Consider the following 25,509-nt stretch of genomic DNA (forward strand, 5'->3'; position numbering starts at 1 on the left):
TTTATTCAGCAAGAGGTTAAGGTACTGCATAATTGGCTGGCTATATAGCAGATAGCTATTGTTCTAAACAAATATTACATTTATACCTAAACCTTGAAGTTATAAATTATAATGCTTAAGCTTTCTTGCACTATAATGGAAACATAATAAACTATCTATGAAGCTTTCCTAATCTAAAATAGAAACATGAACTATCTATTGCTAATGAATGTCAATGAAATGAATGATATTTTAGATTTCACTGTAAAGATATATTATCTAATAGAACTGCACATTGCAAATTTTAAAAGATAAGTTATTAACAAACAATTTTCAGTATGTAGATAACAAAATACTGAATCTGAAAGTGATAAATTGGATATAGTGTACATTTAATATTGGAAAAACCTGGGCTTTCTAAAGCCCAGTTTTCTTCCCCATGTATGTAACTTGTTTAGCTAAAAAAATAATAATCAAGCCAATTTTCTTAACCTAACCTAAACTCAAATTATTACTATATAAATTAGTGAAAAGTATCTTTAAGTGGTTTTATGAGAAAAAAAATGGGCTTGTCTCACTAGATCTCAAATTCTACCTGGTATAAATTTATCTCAATGTATCAAATAGGAAATTTAATTTTTGAAAAGAAATAAACAATAAAACTCATGTTACAAGGATATTAATTTATTATGCCTTTCAGCTAAGTCATCAACTGAGTTTTAAAATTAGTTCTGAGATATCTGGCAACTTAGATTTAGAACACTAAACAAAACCAAACAAACATTCTTTTATTTGATTTTGTAGTTCTCTCTGTCACACTGTAGAAACATACTAGCTCATTTAGGAAGAAAGCATTCTCATAAGCTCTGAATTGTAATTTAATCCTTGCCTGCGGAGCTTGGATGACATAATAATAGACAATGTTTTAGTCAAAATGAAAAAAGTAAAAGCTGAAGTATTTATCAATTGTATTTTATTATGTAATCACTGCATAGAAACTAAGAAACATCATTACATTTTAACTCTCTATAAAGCATTTTAGTGCATTGTTAGGAAACTGAGATCCAGGTACATAGATTTCTTTATTTTCTTTCTTTCTTTCTTTCTTTCTTTCTTTCTTTCTTTCTTTCTTTCTTTCTTTCTTTCTTTCTTTCTTTCTTTCTTTCTTTTTTTGTCGGTTGTGGGGCCTAAACTCTGGGCCTGGGCACTGTCACTCAGCTCTTCAGCTCAAGGCTAGCACTCTACCACTGGAACCATAACACCACCTTTTTCAGGCTTATGTGGTGCTAAGGAATTGAACCTAGGGCCTCATGCATGCTAGGCAAGCACTCTACCCCTAAGTCACCTTCCCAGCCCAATACATAGATTTCTGAGGATTTGACAATACACAAAAGCCCAGAGAACATTGCCAAATGACTAGTTAGCATATTGAAGGAAAAATCTTTTTCAAGTGATGTGTTCTGTGAATCTTTGACAAGTGTCATTTTCAAACTTCTTATCGAATAATTCTTTTTAAAAAATGCCTACTATAATAGCTACTTTGTGCATAGTTAATTAAAAGCTGATCTCTCTCTCTGTATATATATATATATATATGTATATGTATATATATATATATATATATATACACAACTTAAAGGCATAAACTAGTCAGAGTGCTACAGAGATAGAATCAATAGGAAAAAATAGATATCTATCTAGGCTATTTGGCTTATGTAATTATAGAGAAGCAAGCTGGGAGCCTGGGATGTTAAGAACCCGCTTGGGTCCAATTCTAAAAGCCTTTGAATAAAAGAAGCTGATGGTGTAACTCTCAGACAGGAGCCTTAGGCCTAGAATCTTGGAGAATGACTGGATTAAGTTCTGGACTCTGGAGGCCAGAAAGCCCATAGTTCCATAGCTAATGTCAGGAGAATAAAAAGAATTTGCCTTCCAATTCTTTTTCTCTGTGGACCCCAGCAAATTGGCTGTTGCCAGCTTACACTAACGACCTATATCTTTCACTCTGTCTGCCTACTCATATGTCAATCAATCTGGAAACATACTCTCTCACACAACCACAAAGAAGATTTCATCCACTCTTTTGCTACTTTTAATGATGTCAAGGTGATATCTTTACCATAACAAGACCACAAAGGGAAATGGATAAAACTGACACTTCAGAGCAGGTCAAACTGGTTTTGCACCCTAAGTAAGCTTGAGATGTTCAATAATCTGTCCTTTAATTTAAGACAAACATATATTAAAATATAGTGTTGCATGTTCTGATTATTATGGAATTTGGTAAAAAAATGGAAGTATGATTGATTTAAAACAAACAAACAAACGGATCTAGAAAGAGATAGTTTGAGCCCAAAGAACAAAATCTAAGTAACAGATAAAACAGAAAGAAGAGTATAAGTCAATACCTAGCAGTCCTGTCTGTCTCCTTTCTATCTTAATGCATCTTTATATACTATTCCCTTAAAAGGAAAATGTAATAAAGTTCTGAAGTTTCACCAAGATAAACTAATTCTATATCAATGTATGGAGTCATTATTCATCAATATGAAAGTTCCTACAGATTTCAAAGAATTGTAGTAGGTACTCTCTTTTCTGTGTGTATGGGTATGTGTGAATGTGTGTGTGTGTGTGAGAGAGAGAGAGAGAGAGAGAGAGAGAAAGAGAGAGAGAGAGGGAGAGAGAGAGAGACAGAGAGAGACAGAAAGAGAGAGTGATGAGGCTCTTTTTAGGGCTTGAGAACACTTTCCCTGAGCTCTTTTTGCTCAAGGCTAGTGCTCTACCACTTTGAACCACAGTGTCACTTCTGGTTTTCTGGCAGCTAATTGAAGATAAGAGTCTCATGGTCTCTCTTGCCCAAGCTTGTCTTCCAACCTTGATCTCAGCCTCCTGAGTAGCTAGGATTACAGGTGTTAGCCACCAGTACCAGGCTTCTTTCTTCCATATATTTTTGAATCTTATTTTTTTGGTAAATTCTTTTATTTCTCTCTATGGATAATTCTTGCACATTTAAAACTCTTTCCTTCCATTAATTCCTGACCACTAACTGATCTTCACCCTGTGCTTCTATGGCACCTTCTAATTTATCCCATCCTAATACTAATTCTTCTGAAACTGACTGATTCTTCATCCCTAACTCACTGACAGTGAGGGTAAAAGGTTTCCATTGATAAATATCATCTAGGTGCTAAATTTCCATGTCACCTACATGATTCTTGAACTAAGCATTCTCAGTATACCTTCCAAGGATACAGTCAAAGCAGGCATTCTGAAATCTGGCATTGAATTCTCTGATCAAAGCCTTCTACTATAGGCATTTTGCCTTCTCTCATTATAGCTGACAAAATGTCTCTGAAAGATCAAATTTAGGAGGGCATTAACTTGCTCTAGGAAAGTCAGCATTTATAGAAATATGCACAAAAGAGATTTGCATAAGTTCATGTGAATGTTACGAATTGTTTAGAGGAAAATCAAGAAAATTTGATCTGTATTAGGTATTAAAATGGAAAATATTGCACATTAGCCAAAGTTACTGTTTAGTTCATTTGTAACTTCCATAAAAGCACTAATTAGATAAGAACAGATCTCAAAATCTACAAGGAAACCCAATGGACAGTAAAAGACAAATAATTACAGATGGACATGATTAATTATATAGCAATCTAAATATTCACTAAGTGAGTACAAAGGAGGATAGCTATGTGCATAAGATCATATAAAATGATGCTTATCAAAATGAACTCCAAGAAATGGAAGTTAGAAGGTTATTTTTATTATACAGTTTGCAGTTCTTTTTTTCTGTTTTCTTCTTTCAATTTTTCTTTGGTGTATACCCTTCTGTGGCTGTTTATCTTTTTATTTCTGTACCCTTTGTTTTGGATATACATTTATCTGATTTGGAGCAGAGAAAGGGAAACAGAAATGGTGGGACAAAAGGTGAACCAATTTAGCAGTAAAATCCATTAGATACTATGTTGGAAATGAACTATACAACCTTGGGGAGAATGAAGTTGGGAGGGGGAAATTTGGGAGACAATGAGGGAGTGACACTGTTCAAATATACTCATTTCCTGACTCACGTAATTTAACCTCCCTGTATATCGTCTTTACCATAAAACAAACAAAAAAGAAATTTCCAACTCCCTTCTGGTATTAGAGTACCTATCATTTTTTAATACAAATAATGTCTATTAAATGTGTCTTTGCTGATTTCATCTCAATGAAAAGCCAAATAGGCAAAATATATCATTTGCAAATTTTGAGATTTCACATAAATGCATTATTTTTATGGGTCAAGATAGATTTTCTTAAGGAGCAGAAAGGAGAGTTTGTACGTACACAAGAGCAGCTCAATACAAATTTTACATTAGAATAATGTGACAAAATACTTAGAAGGTCTTTATATAAATGTATTGGAAAAAAACTGAAAATACTTAATCAAATATGTGCACATGTATCTCACTAAGTTAGCTTTATGTAAAATTGACATTATTGGTTTGCCTTTCATTAATGTGAGGTTTTTAAAAGTTGTCTGAGTATAGATTTTTTAATCATTCTACTTTTTTGTGGAATCTATTAGGAAACTAACCAGCAATAACATTTAGTTAGTTTTAGGTGCTTCAATAAATTGCCACAAATGATGTGCTTTAAATCAACAAAAAATAATTATGCAGTTTTGAGTCAGGGATCCCAAAAACTATCACTGGGTTAAACTAAAGTATAGAGAGAATGGATATGATCCTTTCCAAGAATCACAGCAGTGACTCTGTACGCTTGCCTATTCTACTTTGCTTGGCTTGTGGCGCCCTGCCATTCTCAAAACCAGTGACCAGCTTTGACTGAGTATCAATCCAACTATTCTAAAGCAGACACTTTTCAGACTGCACCTTCGGTGTTTAAGGACCCCTGTGATTATATAGGGATAAATTAGGATATTTTCTGATTTTATGGTCATCAAATAACAATCTTATCTCTCTTTGCTATCATTGTAGCCAAACAAAGTCACAAAATTCTGAATATTAGGTAGAAGAATGAAGCATGGAGAGATGAGAATGCCAAAAAGAATTCATTGCATACACAACACAATTGAGAAATGTAAGGGAAGGTGTTGGTTGATAGCTGGGGTAAAGATATTGAAGTGGTAACACAGATCAAGATGCATTGTACACACAAACTGCCTTGTTAAATAGCAAAAAATTTAATACATAACCTAAAATTAAGATAAGTAAGGGAAGGGGTGAGTTGGGAGGGTGGGTGAGTATATTGAAGGGGTAACACTGTAGTCATAAACTGCTTTGGTAAATGGCAACTTCTTTGTACAAGTACTTAAATATAATAATATTTTAAATGCTGAATATGTGGGCATCTTTGAGTGGGGATATTAATCTGTCTACTATAACTGGGTTTATTATAGTTGATCTTTAAGAAATATAGGATAATAATCACCAGTTTTCAAGTACAGACCCCTTCTCTTAATAAGAGCTCACTAGTCATATTTCTGATAATGTTAAAGTTATTACCATACATTGCAACAATGATAATCACAGGACACTATGTCAGAAATGAACTTTACAACTTCATGGGGGAGAAACGGGGGAAGGGAAGGGATAGTGGGAAAACAACAATGGAGTGGGTAACAATGCTCAATGAAAAATGAACTTTACTCCTGTAAATGTAACTCCTCTGTGCAGCATCTTTACAATAAAATAAAATTTCAAAAAAGATTATTACCATAAACATTTCATAACTATAAGAAATGTAAGAAGCAAACATGATTTGCATACATTTAAATCAGCCATTTGAATATTTATTTTTTATTTTTAATAATTTTTATTGTGAAAATACTGTACAGAAGGCTTACAGTTACCTGAGCAAGGTAATGAGTACATTAATTTAATGACTTAAGACATATGCAGAAAGTCATATCATCACCATTACAGTCAAGGTAAAATTAAGAAGTACTTCATGCTCATTGGTAGTCAAATACAGACCCCAAGCTAGGCACTAGTGGCTCACACCTGTAATCCTAGCTACTCAGGATGCTGAGATCTAAGGACCACAGTTCAAAGCCAGACTGGACAGAAAAAACTATGAGATTCTTATCTCCAATTAATTACCAGAAAAATCAGAAATGGTGTGGCTCAAAATGGTGACATGCTAGTCTTGAGCCAAAGAGCTCAGGCTCTGTGCCCATGCGCAGCTCAAGTCCTGTGACCAAAAAAAAATAAAAAATAAATAAATAAATATCCAGTCCCCAAACCCTTGATATGCTTATCATTCTTAACATTTATATTTTGACCTGTTTAGATGTACTCACAAAATATCTGACATTTGAGTCTGTTTTCTTTAATGTAGCATAATGCATTTAAGTTCTCATTGTTACATGCAATAATAGTTTGAGGATTTTGTCAGTAAATTTTTATTTATTAAATTTAGACGTTCTTATATATTTTGAAACTATGTCTGTATTCAAATGTAAATAAGGATTCTTATCCATGACTTGTCTTCTCATCTCACTAAAACATACACTGAACATATTTTAATTTTGATAAATTTTTATTCATCATTATTTTACATTTGGATATTATAAAGGTTATGATGCATTAAGTTCACAAAGATTTTCACCTATGTTCTAACCAAAATGTTCATAGTTTATAATCTATTTTATTTAATTTTATTTAATATAGATAGTATTTGCTACTGAAAGTCACTTCTATTTTAATTTACCGAGAGTACGTCATATCAATATTTTTTTGTTTTTAAATTACTTGTATCTGTGTAAAATGAATGTCTTTTTCTTTCCTTTACTTTTCTTTTTTTTTTGGTCTTCTGCAATGTCTCATCTGTTACCAAAGTTATTTAAAGAATTTTCCATTTTTTCAAGCTTTTTAATGATTTGTTCTTTTCCCCCCATACCCAAAACGTTGAGCATACTGAGTACAGCTATATTAAGTAGATCAGTGTCTATTTCTGCACACGTAAACGTTATGCCAGCCATGTTAGTTTTGATTCCCTTTTTTTTATGATAAAAAGGCAAATTCAATTGGTTCTGAGTGATTCACTTTTGATGGACAATTATCCTCATTATGGTTTCTGTTTTCAGTTATTATTCATGCCCAGTAATCTTTCAAGGGTTTCTGTGATTTTACTTTTTTGTTACTGAATATATTTAGATTTCTTTAAATATTCTTGATGTTGATTAGGATTGCAATTAAGTTAATTGAATGTACATTGACCAATCTGGATCCTTGTACTTGAGTTTACTTTGACAGATCAGTGGTATTGTTAGCTCTCTAGCTAATCATTTCCTATTATGAATTTTGATTTGAGATTTTCCTAAGTGCTATACTGAAGCCTCCTATATTATCAGGTTTACTTTCATACAATTTCAAATCTAGTAGACTCTGTTCCCTGATTCCTTAAAGGAATAAGCCGCAGTAATAACATGGGTCGATGATTTACTTCTTAGAAAAATCCTATTCATTGCCTGTTGTCAAGTGTCTTAGAAACCATTCATTTTGTGTTTGTTATTACAAATGAGAGAGAAAAGCTGATTCCATCTTATGCAGAAAAATAAACATTTTCTTATGATATGTATTGTTATCTTTTTATTGGTCCCCAAAATGCCAAAATCCTTTAATCTCAGAGACCAAAGCAAAACTGTTTGTGTTTATATAGTCATCCATCCAATTTAACTGTTATATGAAAGTGTATTTAACATGGTAACAACATATTCTTCAAAATGAATAATAGCAAATCATAAAACAAGTTAGTCAAGGAATTTCCTTATTAAACTATAAGCAATTATAATTTGTCAGAATAACTTTATGCAAATGTAAAATAAACACATGCTCAATTTGATAAAAATGCCAAAGGAGTTTGAGCACCTCATTATTATTTCCTCTCATTCATTTAGATAATCATGAAGTTTTAAAGTGGAATAAATTATATCATGAAATCAATGGAACAGCTTTATAACGAAACATGCCATATTTCGTTTGAGAAAAGAGAAGGTGATGAATTTTGCTTACATTTCTAAACAATGATAAAAATATGCAAAGAACGTTTTTGTTTCCACTCTTAAGGGAAATAGCAAAGAAAAAGTCATTATGCAGGATTTGGAATTTCTCTCATGTTCTGCAGCTATCAGTTTACCTTATCATAAAAGAAATTTAAGAATCATAGAATAGAAAAAAGATCATAACTTATTTTTTAATCTTTGATTAAAAATATTCTTTTAAAAAATCTTTGTCTGCCTGTAACTGGGCTTAAACGGGACTTGGGAGCTTAGATTTCTCATTGAAGGCTGGCTCTATGTCTATTGAGACACAATTCCACTTTTGCTTAGCTGGTTAATTGGAGCTAAAACTCTCTCATATTTGTCTGACTGGACTGGCTTTGAATATCAATTGTCAGTTCTCAGCCTCCTGATTAGCTAAGATTACATGTACAAGAATAATGCAAAATTATCTTTTCACCTAATCATAATTTATATATTTAAAAAAAGTGTCTGAATGTATGATGACAATTTTAAATGTTATAATATTCATTTCAGTATATCCAGACATCTGCATCACATACAATTTGTAGTTGATATAATTTATACATATATTTTATATATAATTAATATCTAAATAAATATGATTTTCAGTCAGTGTGGACAATATCAAACCAGGAATTTGAATACAGATTTTTTTGTCAGTCATGGGACCTGAACTCTGGGCCTAGGCTTTATTCCTTAGCAATTCAGCTCAAGGCTAGCACTCTACCACTTGATCCAGCCTTTTCTGCTTATGTGGTGCTGAGGAATCGAACCCAGGGCCTCATGCATGTAAGGCAAACAGTCTACCACTGAGCCACTTTCCCAGACTTTGAATATAGATTCTTTCATTTCCTATGAAATTCTTCAGGTTGTTCTATACAATAATTTAATTTTGAGTGAAAATTTTAATCCTAATTCTAATGTAGACTCCTTGAAGGCTAACTACTGTTCTCTATTCTATTTGTTACCTCGAGTTTTGATCTGGACATTAGATTACTCTGGGCTGGAATATCATTAAGATAATACCAAGAGCACCCTACGGACATCAATTTCATTTTTATCTAACTAGTCCAGAATTGGGTGAAATAATAGCATTATACACAATCAGGAAAGTTTTGCAACAAAAGTTTAAATATATGCAATGAATTTGGAGTTATTTTGCTGGTTATATTTATGAAAGAATTCTGTGAGGTAACAAAACCTCTTGATATCTGAATGTGACACTATTTCCTAAATTATACACAATACAGTATAAAAGTATTAGAGATATAGATAGAGAACTAATGTTCAACAATATGCCAATTATGTATGATTAAGAAAAAAATTCAGACTGGAAAAGAATTTTTATGGTAATTAAGCTGAACACCATAGCAGTAGATTCAGCAGTATTGTACTCCTCTTTGCCATTTATTTTTCTTTCAAATGTACATTTCAATTGATTTTGACCATAATAATTTTGTAATTTAAACACCATAAAATTGTTTCCTTTCTGTGTATTATGGTCACTTGAAATTTCTGAATAAATGCTTTTGCTTCCCTTATATGAGTGATTTAATTTTAAGCATTTCCACAGGTATAAAAATGTGCTAGGCGGGGGGAGGATTGGGTGGTGGGAGCAGGGGTGGGGGAAGATGGGATGGGAAGGGGAAACAAAGGAGGAGGCTACAATGCTTGATAAGAAATGTACTCATTATCTTGCCCATGTAATTGTAACTCCTCTGTACAGTATTTTCACAATAAAAAAAATTCAAAAAAATGTGCTCTATGTAACTATATTTTCACAAAGCCTAACAAAGAGAATGGACAGAAATGCTGTTTTCTTTCCTCTACTTCAAATAGTAGGATAGGACTTTGAATAGGAATCCTAACGGACATGAACCCAGGAATTGTTATTAAGTGAACAACACGATAGATGTATACAAACCATGACAAACAGAAGATCTAGAGTTTGGTCAAAATGAAAATGCTTGCCTGATGTCAGTCTTTTTCTCCTTTTCTGTTCCTACTCTTCTGTGGTAGAAATGCAATACTAAACCCTGGCAGGCTATGAAACCTCCCCCAAAACTACTGAAAATGTGTTCTTTAGCCATATGTTCTTGACTTACAGGTAGTGCTATATAAGCTGATGTGATGATTACAAATCCAGATGGCAATGACTCTGAGCCCATCAGAGGCACAATGGATTTTGTTTGAATTCACAGCAATGTTCAGAGGTTGAGGCAGAATGATCACTAGCTTGAGGCATCTGGGTAGCTTATCAAGAATTGAAATTATTTTGTACAACTATTTAAAGATATTTCAAAATATTATATACATAAATCAAGTGTATAACCTAATAAAATAGAAATGCAAAATGAAATAAATAGGTTTAAAGTTTATATATATATATATATATATATATATGTAAATAGCAACATACTGTGTAACTAGCTGTGCAGGAAGCTGTGATCTGAGGATTGTGATTCAAACAATTTCTGATAGGAAAGTCAGTGAAACTCTTATCGCCAGTCAACTACCAAAAGGCCAGAAGTGGAGCTATGCCTCATGTGGTAGAGTTTTAGCCTTGACCATATTCTCTAGGACAAAACCCATGTCCTGAGTTCAAGCACCAAGACTAACACAAATATCTATCTATCTATGTATCTATCTATCTATATTCTACAAATTATACATCTCTGAAACAGCTGGAGGTGTTTTCTAGTTGTTTAGTAATTGTCTAGCATGTTCAAGGCTCTTAAGTTTAATCTTTAATATCACAAAAATAAGCAAATAACAAAATAATTTAAAATGTAAAGTTTCAGATTAACACACTTAATTACAATTATGAAAGTCAAAGTAATATAAAACATAAAAAAACTCTCCTCTCTTATGTCTGTCTGCTATCTGTTGTCTAGATGAAGAATCTTTATGAGGAACTATCTTGGTCCCCATGGTGGGACTTGCAAACTGAGAGGAGTAAAATAGGTGAAGAGATGTGATTCTCCATCATTCTCAATTCATATACCAGATACAAATTGAGAAAGAAATAATCCAGGGAAAATCTTGATTGCAGAGATATGCAGTATTTTCCTTTCCTTAGTGGATACTTTATTACATGCAATATGTATATTAGTTAACATTAATATACAACAGATGTACATTAGTATAAATTGAGAGATAGGTGGAAAACTTCGCTGGTATACAGTAGCTTTCCTTTGTTGAGTTTTACCTTGTGGAATTAGCACTAAGAATGCTAAAAGCACATGGCAGCCCCACAACTGACAAAAAAAGCACAAGGTTTTGTTGCATTAGAATATATATATATATATATATACATACATATGCATGTATATGATTATTAAATGAGAGAACAAAGCAGTAGAAGTACTTTGTGCATTTTTTTCTGTTAATCACTTTAGCTTATCACTTTGAACTCCTATTTGTTCTTAAGAAACCTAGCTACTGTCTTACCAGATAGGCTTTCTATCCCCTTTGCCAAATAGAAGTTTTGTATCAACCCACTCCTCTGGTCTTTCATAGTAATATTTTCCATACCTGTGTCAGAGAACTGAAGTAAAATCACATATATATATATATATATATGTGTGTGTTTTATTTCATCATCTTTTCAATTATTTGGAGAGAAAAGGTAAGAAATACACACATATTCTCTTAACTATTTTACCTCAGTGTTTTGTTTACTTTGTATGAGTTTGCAATACTCTCTGAAGGCATTTGATTTTAGCCCAAATGATTTCTTTTCAAATTTTCTTGTAATGTACATTTGCTGTAATTTTACAAATTTACTCAATATTTGGAAATAATTTTATGTTCCTGGAATTTTTAAAGAATCACTAGTTGACAACATAATTTATGGTGGACATGTTTCTTCCTTCAGAAACTTGAGTTACGATATTCCTTATGCCACATGCCATATATATGGATTGTCCATCATTTCTTAGAGCTTAGTGCTATTCAGTAATTGAGGAGTCATTTCTGTCTTTTTATTGTCAATGCGATGTACAGAAGGGTTTCAGTTATGTAAGTAAGGTAATGAATACATTTCATTTCTGTCTTGTCAGTGTTTGCTCCTTTTCTTTCTTTAATCAACGTTAGCATGGTGGATCTGTATGTGGCTCTATCCTTCCGATCTGGAGCTCACCTGAGTTTTCTGAGTTTGTGGGGTTTTATTTTTCTATGCATTTAAGAAGCTTTTAGTATTTTTTATTTAGATGTTTTCAGTACGTTTCATTCACACATACACTCCTAGTACTCCCATAACATAAATGCTCATAGCTTTGATGGTGGTCTATTCCTCTTTGGGGCTTCATTCATTCCCCTTTTCTTCTATTATTCATATATATATATATGTATATATATATATATATATACACACACACACACACACACATACATTTGATTTCACTGATTTCTTCTTGCAGTAGCTTAAAACTACATGTAGCCCTCTTTGTGATTTTTCTTACTTAGGTTAATATACTTCTAACTGTAGATTGTTTTGTTCCTTCTTTGTTTCTATGTATTTATCTGTTTCTCACTTGAGATAAGATCTATTTAATTAGTTAAACTTGGTTTCTTTTAATTTGGGAGATGTATTTATAATGACGACTTTGAAGTCTTTGGTGAGTATGACATTTGTGCATCTGTCTTCCTTTACTTACCTCTCACCACAACTTCAACATTATTTTTTTCTTGAACCAGACTTTGAATTCAGGGCTGCACACTCGCTGTGATTTGCTTACTTTGGTGGTGCTGTAGCACTTGAGCCACATTTACAGTCCTATTTTTGCTGGTTATGTTGGAGATGGAATCTTGTGGACTTTTCTGCTAAAGGATGGATTTAAATTGAAGTCCCCCAGTTCTTCTGAGTAGCTAGGATTGCCGACATGAACCACTGGCCTCTGGCTACAACTTTAACATTTTTGAAAATTTACTTTGGTTTGAATGTCCTTATTTCTATTGCAAATGAAAAATTGTGTGTTTTAGGCTCCGTCCCTTTCCCTGGACAAAATCACTGTACTGTAGCTTTAGATACAGAATCTTGAGAAGCATACAGCTAGTTGCTGCGTGAGTGAGATCTTGCTTAGGAACCTTGGAGTTTGGGCAAGGGTGAAGAAATAAATTGCTTCTAGTTTTCACTAGCTATTCTGACATGGACTCTACATCCTAAGAAAGAGCCAAGGACTGAGGCATTTTCCATCTATTATTGTTGTGTCCCCCCATAGCTATTTTAAAGTGACTGTCTTTGTTTCTAAACATATGTTCTCCCTGTTTCTGTCACTCTGTCTATCTCTGTCTCTGACTCTGTCTCTCCCCTTCCTCCCCTTCTCTCTTTCTCCAGTACTAGGGTTTGACCTTAGCAACTACCACTTGAGTTATGCCTCCAGATTTATTATTTTTCTATTTATCTTAAGATTGACCATATTATATTGTGGTCAGAAATAAAGCTTTTTAATTTCCATGGCATAATCTATGCTTAGCTGGTTGTATATTTTGCACTGTGCCTAGAACCTTGAGATGAGGCTAGAGCCTTCATCATCTGAGACTCTGATTGGTGAGAGGGGTAGAGCACTTCTACTGCCCCATGTTGGAGGTCAGCATGAATGGAGAACAAAATCCCATTTGACTAAGACTCAAAGGCCTTACAATTCTATTGCATTGTAACTATAGCATTCTTTCTGATTTAAGAACTTAAATATAAATATACTATCTGAACATTTCATAGTCTTTTTGATGCTTCTTTGGTAACCTTGATCATATTTTTCAAAGCAGGTAATTCTCATGCAATCATAAAAATATGCATTGGTGATAACAAATCAATAGCAATACTGAGTTGCCTAACAATATACCATGATGACTTACCTGACTTTATCACAATTATAATTGCTTAAGTTACTTACAATAAGTTAATTCTTCAATGCTGCCTTCACTGATTTCAAAAGCAAAAGAATGTTCATGCTAAAAATGTTTCAGTGAGTGATTACTGTAAAGAAGGACATTTAGAATTATCAAGAAAAAGTGTAAACGCATTACATGCTATTTTGCATGCAATATTGACATTTGTTTTAATGTCAGTAAGTATTCCCCAAATATCCTTATCAAAATACCTTAAATGCTAGCATAAATACACTAAAAGTTACCAAGACATGCCCAAGCACAGTGCTTTTCCCAGTGCTGTGGGTGTCATTGATTCAAATGAGACTGAGCATTCATGCTTCTCTGAAGAAATGGATTTTACATTGACTTAGCCCAGGGAAATGTGACAGCGGGACCATGAAGAACTGATACACAATGCAAAGCAAGTTAGGTCTTCATCAATTCATCTTACCTTGAATAACATCCCCAATAACTGAAAGTGTCTCTAATACACATTGTGGATTTTTACTTGAAGAAAAAGCAATGTATATAAATGTAATTTTGCATGATTCTAATTTAAAATAATTATTTACAATCAATTCATTGTTAATTGCTGGCAATTTTGTTATCTGCAATTATGCTAATATAGTGATTAAAGTGTAGTCTGCAGTGTTAATTTCATATATATTTTACAATTGGATGATTCTCTATGCATCAATTAATGGCTGAGATGCATCTCATTTTTTCTGGGGACAGGAAGACATAGTTTGTACTTTCCTTATGTTCATTTGGTCATTCAAATTTAGTGAATTAAGACTTCATCTCACTTTGTCATATGCAAACACCATCCTACCATGTATTAGTTTATGTGACACACATTATGGCATTTTGTTTCTATGAAAACACCAAGTCTTATGCAAGACAAATCTTGTTACTATATGTGAAAAAGTAATGTATATATATATATATGTATATATGCATGTGTGTGTATATACAAGTATATTTTGTGTGTATATGTATATTTGTTTGTACAGTGATCTAATTCCCTTCAATGGCTTTCATCTTTAATATATTTTGTGGAGTAATTAAGCCTAGCAATTGAATGTATTTGAAGGAAGTAATGTAGTGTAAATGTTAAGATATGTTAGAGATAAAATATCAATAATATCTTTCAGGGCATTGAGAATTAATGTATTCCTGAGTCCTTTGAAGATAAATTTAAACAGATATTTCACGACCCAGAGGAAATCATATTTATCAACATATGGGCCATAAACGCAGCTTTTGGACATCACTCAGTTGGGTTATTTTGGTTGAAAGATTACAGATAAAATATATGAAGCTGCAGTTTGAAGAAAATATTTTAAAATCCTTTAAAATAATATTTACAAAATCAAATTTACTGACTATGATAAGGAATAGCAGATCTGCTTTAGTGAAGGGCAATTCCTTTGTATGGCTACTTAAACATGATAAAAATAATTCTTAAAAAGAGTAGCAGGTTTTTAATGGCTTCCTATACATCATTAAAATCTATATAAAGAGAAATCTTTATTGAAACAAGAAAAAAGATAAGCAAGCTTCTAAAAAGTGCAATTCATGCTATTGCTAACTTTCATCCCACAAGGACAAAATTAGTTCTGTTATTTAGTATAGTTTTACTTGAGATTTTCATGAAGGTATTATTATAATACAGGAAAATACATTTTGTTTTCAGAAAAATTGTTTTCCATCTTATCTGGGTTTTAAATATTGTTTCCACCTTTTTGCTGTTCCCCAGAAAATATATTAAAATGAATTAATTTTCACAGCCCTGTGGACTAAGATGAGAACTAGGGCTGAACTGGGCCTGACATCAAAGAAAGGGAAAAAAGCTTAGATCTAATGCTGTTCATCTTGTGAAAACAGCCACATAGGTGGGGTGATATGCAAGTATATACCAGTGTATTAATTGAAATATGGTAGATTCAAGGGAGAACTCAAATAATGTAACTCCTTAAAAAGACAAAGTCAGGGGTTGGGAATGTGGCTCAGTGGTAGAGTGTTTGCCTTGCATGCATGAGGCCCTGGGTTCGATTACTCAGCACCACATAAGCAGAAAAGTCTAGAAGTGGCATTGTGGCTCAAGTGATAGAGCACTAGCCTTGATCTAAAGAGCTGAGGCCCAGAGTTCAGGTCCCACGACCCCCCCCAAAAAGACAAAGTCAAAATTCAACAAAATAAACACAAGGAAGCAGGTAAGGAAAAGGTGGGGTGGGTCCAAGGGGAAACTAGTGTACAAATGATGAGGAAAAAAGGTAGAGGGCAGTCAAGAAAACAATGTATATCCTACAAGTTTTATTAAAAAACTTATTTTTTATTATCTTTCACAAATTGTTCAAAAGACTTGCCATTTAACAAAGCAGTTTGAGAACACAATGCATCTTGATCAATGTCACTTCTTGCAACTTTCTCACCCATCCCTCCCCTCCTCTTACACATTCAATTCTTGATCATATTACCTATCCTTCTCTTTTTTTTATTTACCCCTTTTCCCTAGGTTCCACCCCACCCAACCACTTACAAGTACCCACTTCCTTGTGTTTTATTTTATTGAACTTTGTTTTTGGCTTTCTAAGGAATTACAATATTTGAGTTCTGCCTTGGATCTACTATATTTCAGTTCATACATTGTAAACAATTGAATACCACCCTCAACATATTTACTTATAGCTTTACAGTCTGATTCTAACCTCCACATTGAAGAACCCTACAAAATTGAAAGGAGTGACAGAAGGGGTGCATAGATGAGGGATGAATAAAAAGGATAAAAAGTGTATCATGAATCGAGATGCATTGTATTCATAAACTGTCTTGTTAAATGGCAACTCCTTTGTACAACTATGTGAAGATAATTTTTTTTAATTTTTTTATTGTAAAGATACTATACAGAGGGTTATAGTTACATGAGTAAGGTAATGAGTACACTTCCTATTGAGCATTGTTACCCCCTCCATTGTTTTCCCCCTACCATCCCTCCCCTCCCTACCTTCCCCAAGGTTCTTTTTTTTAAATTGTGATTGATTACATAATTTCCCAAATTTCACAGTATTGTGGAATAATTATGCTCATTTAAAGTCACAAGTTCATTCTAACTTTCCTGGAGCAAATTGTCTATCACGGTCTATAACATATAATGGTGTACACATATACACCATACATGTGATCAGCAGCATGGGGATATTTAGTAGTGGTTCGACCAGATGAGTGGAAGTTCTTTGCTTCTTAAGTTCTGTTAATTTTGTCATATCACCTAACATTTTGGATTTAACATCCACTTATCAGGGAGGTCATGTACCGTTTGACTCTTTGCTCTTGGCTTACCTCGCTCAACATGATTTCTTCTAGCTCCATCCATTTCCCTGCAAATGCCATTATTTTGTCCTTTCTAATGGCTGCATAATATTCCATTGTGTATAGATATCACAATTTTTGGATCCATTCATCTGTGGTGGGGCATCTGGGTTGTTTCCATATCCTAGCTATTGTGAACAGTGCTGCAATAAACATGGAGGTGCACGTGTCCTTATATATTGGTTCCTGTTGGTATGACTGGGTCGTAAGGGAAGTCAATCTTAGCTTTCCAAAGTGGTTGTATAAGTGTACATTCCCACCAGCAGTGTAATAGGGTTCCTCTTTCTCCACATCCCCTCCAGCATTTGTCGTTGACTGATTTGTGGATGTAGGACATTCTGACTGGGGTAAGGTGGTATCTCAGGGTTGTCTTTATTTGCATTTCCTTCACCACCAGGAATGGTGAACATTTACTCATGTGTTTCTTTGCCATTTTTATTTCTTCATCTGAGAAGTGCCTCTCTAGTTCCCTTGCCCGTTTAGTAATTGGTTGGTTAGGTTTGGGAGGGATTAGTTTCTTGAGTTCCCTGTATATACTGGATGTTAACCCCTTGTCTGATATATTGCTGGTAAATATTTTTTCCCAATTAGTTGGTTGTCTTTCTAGCTTGGTTGTGATAGATTTAGCTGTGCAGAAGCTTTTTATTTTAAGGTAGTCCCATTTGTCGAGTCTCTTTCCAATTTGTTGTGACCCTGGGACTCTGTTCAGGAAGTTGCTGCCTGTGCCTATTAATTCAAGTGTCTCTCCTACTCTGTCCTGCAGTAGTTTCAGAGATTCAGGTTTAATGCTAAGGTCTTTAATCCATTTTGAGTTGATGTTGGTGCATGGTGATAGGCTGGGGTCCACTTTTAGTTTTCTGCATGTGGCCGCCCAGTTTTCCCAGCACCAGTGGTTGAAGAGGCTGTGTTTCTTCCATTGTATGTCTTTGGCTCCTTTGTCAAAAATCAGCTGACTGTAGGCCTGTGGATTTATTTCTGGATCTTCTATTCTGAGCCATTGGTCTTTGGGTCTGTTTTTGTGCCAGTACCATGCTGTCTTTGTTATTATAGCTCTGTAGTAGAGTTTGAAGTTCGGCATGGATATCCCTCCCATGTTGTCTTTATTCCCTAGAATTGTTTTGGCTATTCTAGGTCTTTTGTTGTTCCCTATGAATTTTTGGACTGTTTTCTGTATTTCAGTGATGTACGTCATTGGGATTTTAATAGGAATTGCATTGAATTTGTATTTTAATTTTGGCAGTATTACCATCATGTGAAGATAATTTTTAAAAGTTTAAAAAAGAAAGAAAATTTACTCTCAGAAAACCAGACACCATTCTTAATCTAAGGGTATTTTGAAATCCAAACATGATCTCAGGCTTTGAGTTCATTGAGTCATGTATCTTAAAAGCTGTGGTAATAGGCAAAGACAAATAAAATGATATATACTCATAATGTACCATGCATTGTATCTAAGTAGTCTTCTGAGTTAGACAGCTGAGAGTTTCTCCTTGTCTGTGGAGGAGAGGAGCTATTGACTTAAACATGAAATATGTCATGCCACAAGAAAGAAATTGGTATTGTGGAAATATCAATTCCTTAGGCCTATGCACTGCTTAGAACTTTTTCTTCAAAAGAGTGACTATTCTCTCCAATCATGCTTTTCAAATACAGGATCTGGCTTGGTCATTTGTAGATTTTTATTTCAATTTTTAACAATACAACATGCATAAATAAATTGACAAAAGTATTGTTTAAATTTTACAGGACAACACTTCAAAAATAAAGCAATTGTAAGAGTGATAAGACAATGATTATTCTAATTCATTGATATCAAAGGATTAAAAATATCAGCTTTAAAGAAAACCCTTTGAGGGCTGGGAAGGTGGCTCAGTGGTAGAGTGCTTGCCTTGCATGCATGAGGCCTTGGGTTCGATTCCTCAGCACCACATAAGCAAAAAGAAAAAAGCCAGAAGTGGTACTGTGGCTCAAGTGGTAGAGTGCTGGCCTTGAGCTGAAGAGCTGAGGGACAGCACCCAGGCCCAGAGTTCAGGCCCAACGACCAGACCTAAAAAAAAAGAAAAAAGAAAAAGAAAACCTTATGGATTGTAGTCTAAATAAAGATCTATTCTGAATGGTACTTTACAAATACAAACTCTGGTTTATATTACAGGGAGGAAATGTGAAGATCATTCATTACCCAACTATCTACTGAGAATCAGCAGAACCAGATATAGTTCCATGACTTCAGCTTGCAAGAGAACAAAGCAGATCCTGTCTTTTCTTATGGATAGGCAGTTTTGCTTTGTTTTTTGTTTTGTTAAACCTAGTCATAATGGTATAATTCCAAACAATTAGAGATCACATTTACACATACTGATAGCCTAGCAAATCTCTACCAAGTTAAGCTGGTTCTTGAAAAAGCTAACACCTTAAAATACAAATTCAGAAATAAAGCACACAGTCAAGATAACTAAAAACTACTCTATTCTATGTCCCTTTTTATTTATCACTAAAAGTATTGCATAATAAGGTTTTCTGGGCACCAGTTTTATGCTTAATCCTTTCTTCTGTTCATAGGAGCGGATGCTGTAGAGGCTCAGTGTAAAAGGTTTGAAGTGAGAGCAAGCGAAGATGGCAGGGTGCTGTTTTCTGCAGATGAAGAAGAGATTACCATTGGAGCTGAGAAACTGAAGGTTACAGGTATTATGAATTGAGGTCTTAGGACATTATTTAATTAATGGAATAGTGTTTATTATCGAAAGAAAATACAGCTGCACAAAAAACTACTCTAGAGGTCATAGGTGTGTGTGCATGCGTTCATTCACTGGCCAATGCACACACGCACACACATGCACACATGCATGCATGTATGAGACAGATATATTCATAGCTTTGTTTTCCACTTTATGTCTCAGACCTATACTCATGAGGGTATTTTAGTTTGATTAGGATTTCTCCAATATCTAATAACATATGGATCGAAGATTCACACAGGTTCTCAGATTCACACAGACATAATATAAACATGCGCATTTAAGTGCCTGCTAAGCCCTTCCTTATTAACCAGAATGCCATGTGTTAGTTACCTGGAATACTTCTAAAACAAAGCAACGTAAAGACATCAAAGCCACATATAATTTAGAATTTCATATGCTTAGAAGAGAAAATCAAGTATGGCATAGCATGCGATTTAAGGGCAGAAAGATTGATAAGTAACCTCTCCTATACTTTAAAGCAAGGCTGGAGGCATTTGACAAATAACACTACAAAGAGACAGTGACTTGAGGGTGCTTCATATCAATTAGATAGCTGTGCTGACAAGACTTCAAAGTGACATGTGACACGAGAACTCCAAGAAGTCTATTCTAGAATTGTACAATTTTGGGAGAAAGTTTTCTATTTAAGTAATATCCTTAGGAATTAAAATTAAATTGGATCCCTTCTAGATTTATACTTTATGAACAATGGCATTTCATAAATGGGCTTTTCTCTCAGGGTAACAGAAGTGCATGGATTGTTTTAGACAATGGGTATGTCTGTACATCTGAGGCATCTCATTTATGACTAAAATTTATTCCTGTAACAGGAATTTACCTCAGACATTGAAATATGTCTAGAATGCAGGTGGGTAGAAGTAAAATCTCAAACTCTTACCTGAACATCACCAAACTAGATACCGTGGCTACGATAAGCAACCATCTGCCCCAAATCTGTAATTGATGTGATCATAAAAATTTATTATATTAATGTAACTATACTCACTGCCCTTGATATCTCTTTACTATATCAAGGAATGCATAAGAGTTCTACATGTATTTTATGCATGTTCATTTTAAAAATTATGTTCAGTTTGTATTCCCTCCTATGGGCCAAAGATATTTAACATAATTATCTATTGAGCCCTAGTAAACAGATGATAAAAGATATAAACCTTTATACACAGAGGGCTTAAATTCAGTGTTTCCAGGATGAATCTATCAAACAGAATCTGTACTTCATTTGTATTCAAAGTAGTACAGTAACTTAGCAAAGTGCAAGTATAAGTCAATTGATTCTAGAAGGTGAAAGACTTATAAGTCCTGCAGAATATCATTCTTGTTAAATAAAAAGCTTTAAGTTTCAATTAGACATCTTTACTCTGTGAGAGGCTAGGGACAAACAGCAAAATATATGCAGAGAAAAAAATAACAGCGTAAATTGGAACTGCAGTCTGTAAGAATACCCAACTCAATGTATGCTCCGACCTTAGTGTCTGTTGGAAAGCCCAAACATCACACCTCTATGTCTTTTCTACTTAAATGATTAGATGGACAGACAAGTTTCAATCCATGTTTGACAACAGACAAAAGGATTTTTCTGAAAAGCTGTCTTTTAAATTAAACACCATGCTTCTGGGTTGGGATCAATATTTTCTGCTTTTTTATTATTAGCTGCTATTCTATTTCCTTGTTCTTGTCTGTTACATTAGCACACTGTGATGAGTCAATCTTGAAATCAGCCTTTCTATTAGGCAGGTTCATTGTTCCTCTGAGCTGTCCAAATGCTGAGAAAGTGGTATGGCTCAGGCAGCAGGATACCAGCTGAATTGGCTGAATGAAATGTGTTTAGACTAGGTGCAGAGAAAAGTGATGCACCATCACTAAGTTTTCTGTAATGAAGCCTTCCAAGCCTATAGTATAGGGACAATCACTCAACCCACTTTTCCAGTTGCTTCATAAACTTCCTGAAGACAAAGATTGCAGATACACTAAACATAATTATTATCCCATATCCCCGTTAAAATTTTAGGCAAAAATCGACTTGAGGTTTTGAAATGGATAAACAATCATTTCTGCCATTGTCACAAAATAAGCCATTTCCACTGAGCACTTTGGTATAAATCTTCTCTATGACTTATTTTTCTAAGCGCTCATGGAAATATTCCCAGTTTTTAACTCTGTGAATACAAAACTCAGTGGAAATACAATTGTATGACAGGAATGAGGGATCAAGTCATAAGATAGGGCAGCTGAATTATACATACAAATGACACAAATCTGTTTGATGTTTTTGAAAGTATTGATTGGGGAGCTGGGAAGGTGGCTGGTGGTAGAGTGCTTGCCTTGCATGCTTGAGGCCCTGGGTTCGATTCCTCAGCACCACATAAGCAGAAAAAGCCAGAAGTAGCTCTGTGGCTCAAGTGGTAGAGGGCTAGACTTGAGCTGAACAGCTGAGGAACATCATGCAGGCCCAGTTCAGGATCCACAACAAGCAAAAAAAAAATCATATATATATATATATATATATATATATATATACATATATATAAATTGGATGCTACCATTCTATAAATCAATTGTTTGTTTCTTATACATCATGCTTGTGCCCTAAATTCATATTTGAAATATGTACTATTTCCAATAAATGGTACTATATTGCTACAGTTCTATATTTGTAAAATAAGTATTGTGAGAAATAAGATATTAAACAATGTATGAAAAAAGAAATGAGTTGAAAATCAAAATATGTAAAGTAGGAACTGCATAATGAATATTATGAGGAAGGTTGCGAAAATTCCGTCATAATATTCAATGTAAATGTGAAAATAAACAAAGAAAATTGAGGAGAGGAGTGGGGATGGGATAGATGGAGAGAATGATGGAAGGGGTAACACTGTTCAGGATGCCTTGTTACTTATAAATGGATTTGTTGAATTTGAGACCCCTTTGTAAAACTACTTAAAGATTATAGTCAGGCACCATTGACTCAAGCCTGTCATCCTAGCTGAATATGCAGGAGGCTAAGATCTGAGGATCAAAGTCCAAAGTGAGACTCTGGTCTCCAATTAACCATTAAAATGCCAGAAGTGGCTCAAGTGGTACCTTGACCAAAAGAGCTCAGCTACAGTATCCAGGCCCTGAGTTCCAGCTCTACTACTTCCAGAAAAAAAAAATATATATATATATGTATGTATATATAAATATAAAATAACTAACATCCATTAGATGTTTCAATTTCTTTAACTATTTGTGAGAAAAATAGTGATAGAAGATAGCAAGTAATACTAGCTTTATTTCCAAAATAGTCAAGTAATACACATTTTATTTTTATCTCATATAACATTGCATGTGAGTATACTCTGCAAATCACCAGGTAATATAGATAATTGCAGACCAAAACACTGATCCTGGAAATGGAGGTGTAACTCAAGTGGTAGAGCACCAATCTTGAGTAAAAAAGCTGAGAGGACAAACCCAGTAGCAGGACACACCCACACAGATAAGAAATCTTCAAAGGACAGGTTCTTGCCTTTTGTCACAGTATTGAAGCTGTCATATAACATAGCTTCTGTGCTTCTTCAAAAAAGAAGTGAGACAAGGGTAATAGGGGAGCATAGTCTCATCACAACATGATTTCCGTTGCTTTGTATGTCCCTCCCCGACAGTATAACCCCTGCTTTTATTGTATTTGATGTTGGTATAGTTTGTGGAGGGGAAGGGCAAAAACAAACCATTTAAATAGGGATTCAGGTGGCCCCATTGCAACAATGAGATGTATAAGTATGTCGAAAAACGAACTTTACAAGTTTGGCTTGAGGAGTGCGAAGGGGGGAGATGGGAAAGGATGGGAAGGGGAAACAAAGGAGGAGGCAACAATGCTTGATAAGAAATGTACTCATTACTTTGCCCATGTAACCCCTCTGTACGGTATTTTCACAATAAAAAATTTAAAAAATATATTGAAATCTGGCAAAGAAAAACCATGTATCCATTGTATATACAATTGCCTGTATTCATTGTATATCCAATTGCCCCAAACTTAGTCATGTGCCGGTGCATAGTTTGTTGCAAGTGTATCAAAGACATCCAAATTCCAACTTGGATTCGTGTTCCTTGCTGAAACTGGGGATGATTGATACAGAAGTTATTTGTGTAATAACAAATGTCATTAGTTTTAGGGTATGAAGATAATTTCCATGGGAAAGAGGCATAAAATTAAATTCTAAACCAAATAGAGCAATTCTTCGTCATATGTTTGCATCATTATACTTTCTATTTTCAGCTTGTCAGTGACTACCGTCAATATAGGTTACTCTCTTCATAGAAGCTACTGAGAAATGTTTAGCTTTTGCCCACTAAAAACAGAATTATTGAAAAGTTAAATCCTAGGTAATGGTAACAGCCACACTAAATAAGTATATTGAGTTGGATGACCATGCAGCTATGATACAGTGAGAACAAGAGTTGAGAGGATGAGGGGTCAGCTGCACTATGAGTCTTAAAGAGATTCACAGTGTCCAAGTGAATCTCCCTACTACTGGCTCTGCAACTGCTGTGCTTTCGGAAAGATGATTATGGACAATTCAACTCGCAAGTATCTAAGTCAGCACTTTCTTATTTGTAAAATATCGGGCTAACAAATGAAGATACTCACTAGATTTTAATTGCATTCAGGTCAAGTGACCTGTGTCTGATGTCATGTCTGTCACAGAGAAAATTGTCTATAGTGTTGGAAATATTCAGACTAGGGTAATATTAAAAGACATATAAGAATAAGCACATGTAACATCATCACAATAATTAATCAAATGAGATTAATAACATGCTGATATGTTTTTGTTATTGAATGATGACTATCATTTACATTAATCCATGTACCTATCAGTACCTAGGGGTGTTTATTATCTTCATCTGGCAAACTGCCTCAGGTTAAGTGATTGACAGGAGGTGCACACAACTCTCAGTGGCAATTGATAAAGTAGATCTGCCTCTCCTCACCAGTTGTTTTCTCTAATTTCTACTTAATTTTTATCTATATCGGGACACACCCATTTATATAACACATCCAGACCCTGAATCAGAATTTTTGTAACAATGAGAGCTTTCAGGATTTGATTTATCTACTAAGTTATTATTTCAAGCAAATTTATTTAATAGGCAGGAAATACAGGTGAAATGATATGAGCTCCCTTAAATATTATATATCTGATTGTTTTTAAAACTGAATTACTAAAAGCCTTTGGAGTAACCTCTCCATCTTGAAGTAGCTATGTCTATAAAAAGGTTTCCTGTGCCTAACAATGTCAAAGAAAGATTAATATAAATGATTGCTGTTATGTATTCTTTGGGAAAACACAGATATTCATGTAGATCTTACAGGTAGATGTCTACTATACACTTATTTTGGGCAATACTGGAGTTTCAATCCAGCTCTTTCTAGGCTGCTGCTCTACCACTTGAGCCATAGCTCTGGTCACAGTTTCTGCTGGTTATTTTTTTTTT

General features: G+C 34.2%; 1 protein-coding gene across 1 annotated transcript in view; it reads left to right on the forward strand.

Annotated features, from left to right (window-relative positions):
• The window catches only part of Sgcz (sarcoglycan, zeta), a 297,039-nt gene that overhangs the window by 242,554 nt on the left and 28,976 nt on the right, over nt 1-25,509 (forward strand). The window contains exon 4 of the mRNA XM_013025070.1: nt 19,826-19,948. Coding sequence (XP_012880524.1) covers nt 19,826-19,948 — 123 coding nt within the window. The remainder of the gene's footprint in view (nt 1-19,825; nt 19,949-25,509) is intronic.

Source organism: Dipodomys ordii, unplaced genomic scaffold, assembly GCF_000151885.1.
Source record: "Dipodomys ordii isolate 6190 unplaced genomic scaffold, Dord_2.0 Scaffold4, whole genome shotgun sequence".
Lineage (NCBI taxonomy): Eukaryota > Metazoa > Chordata > Mammalia > Rodentia > Heteromyidae > Dipodomys > Dipodomys ordii.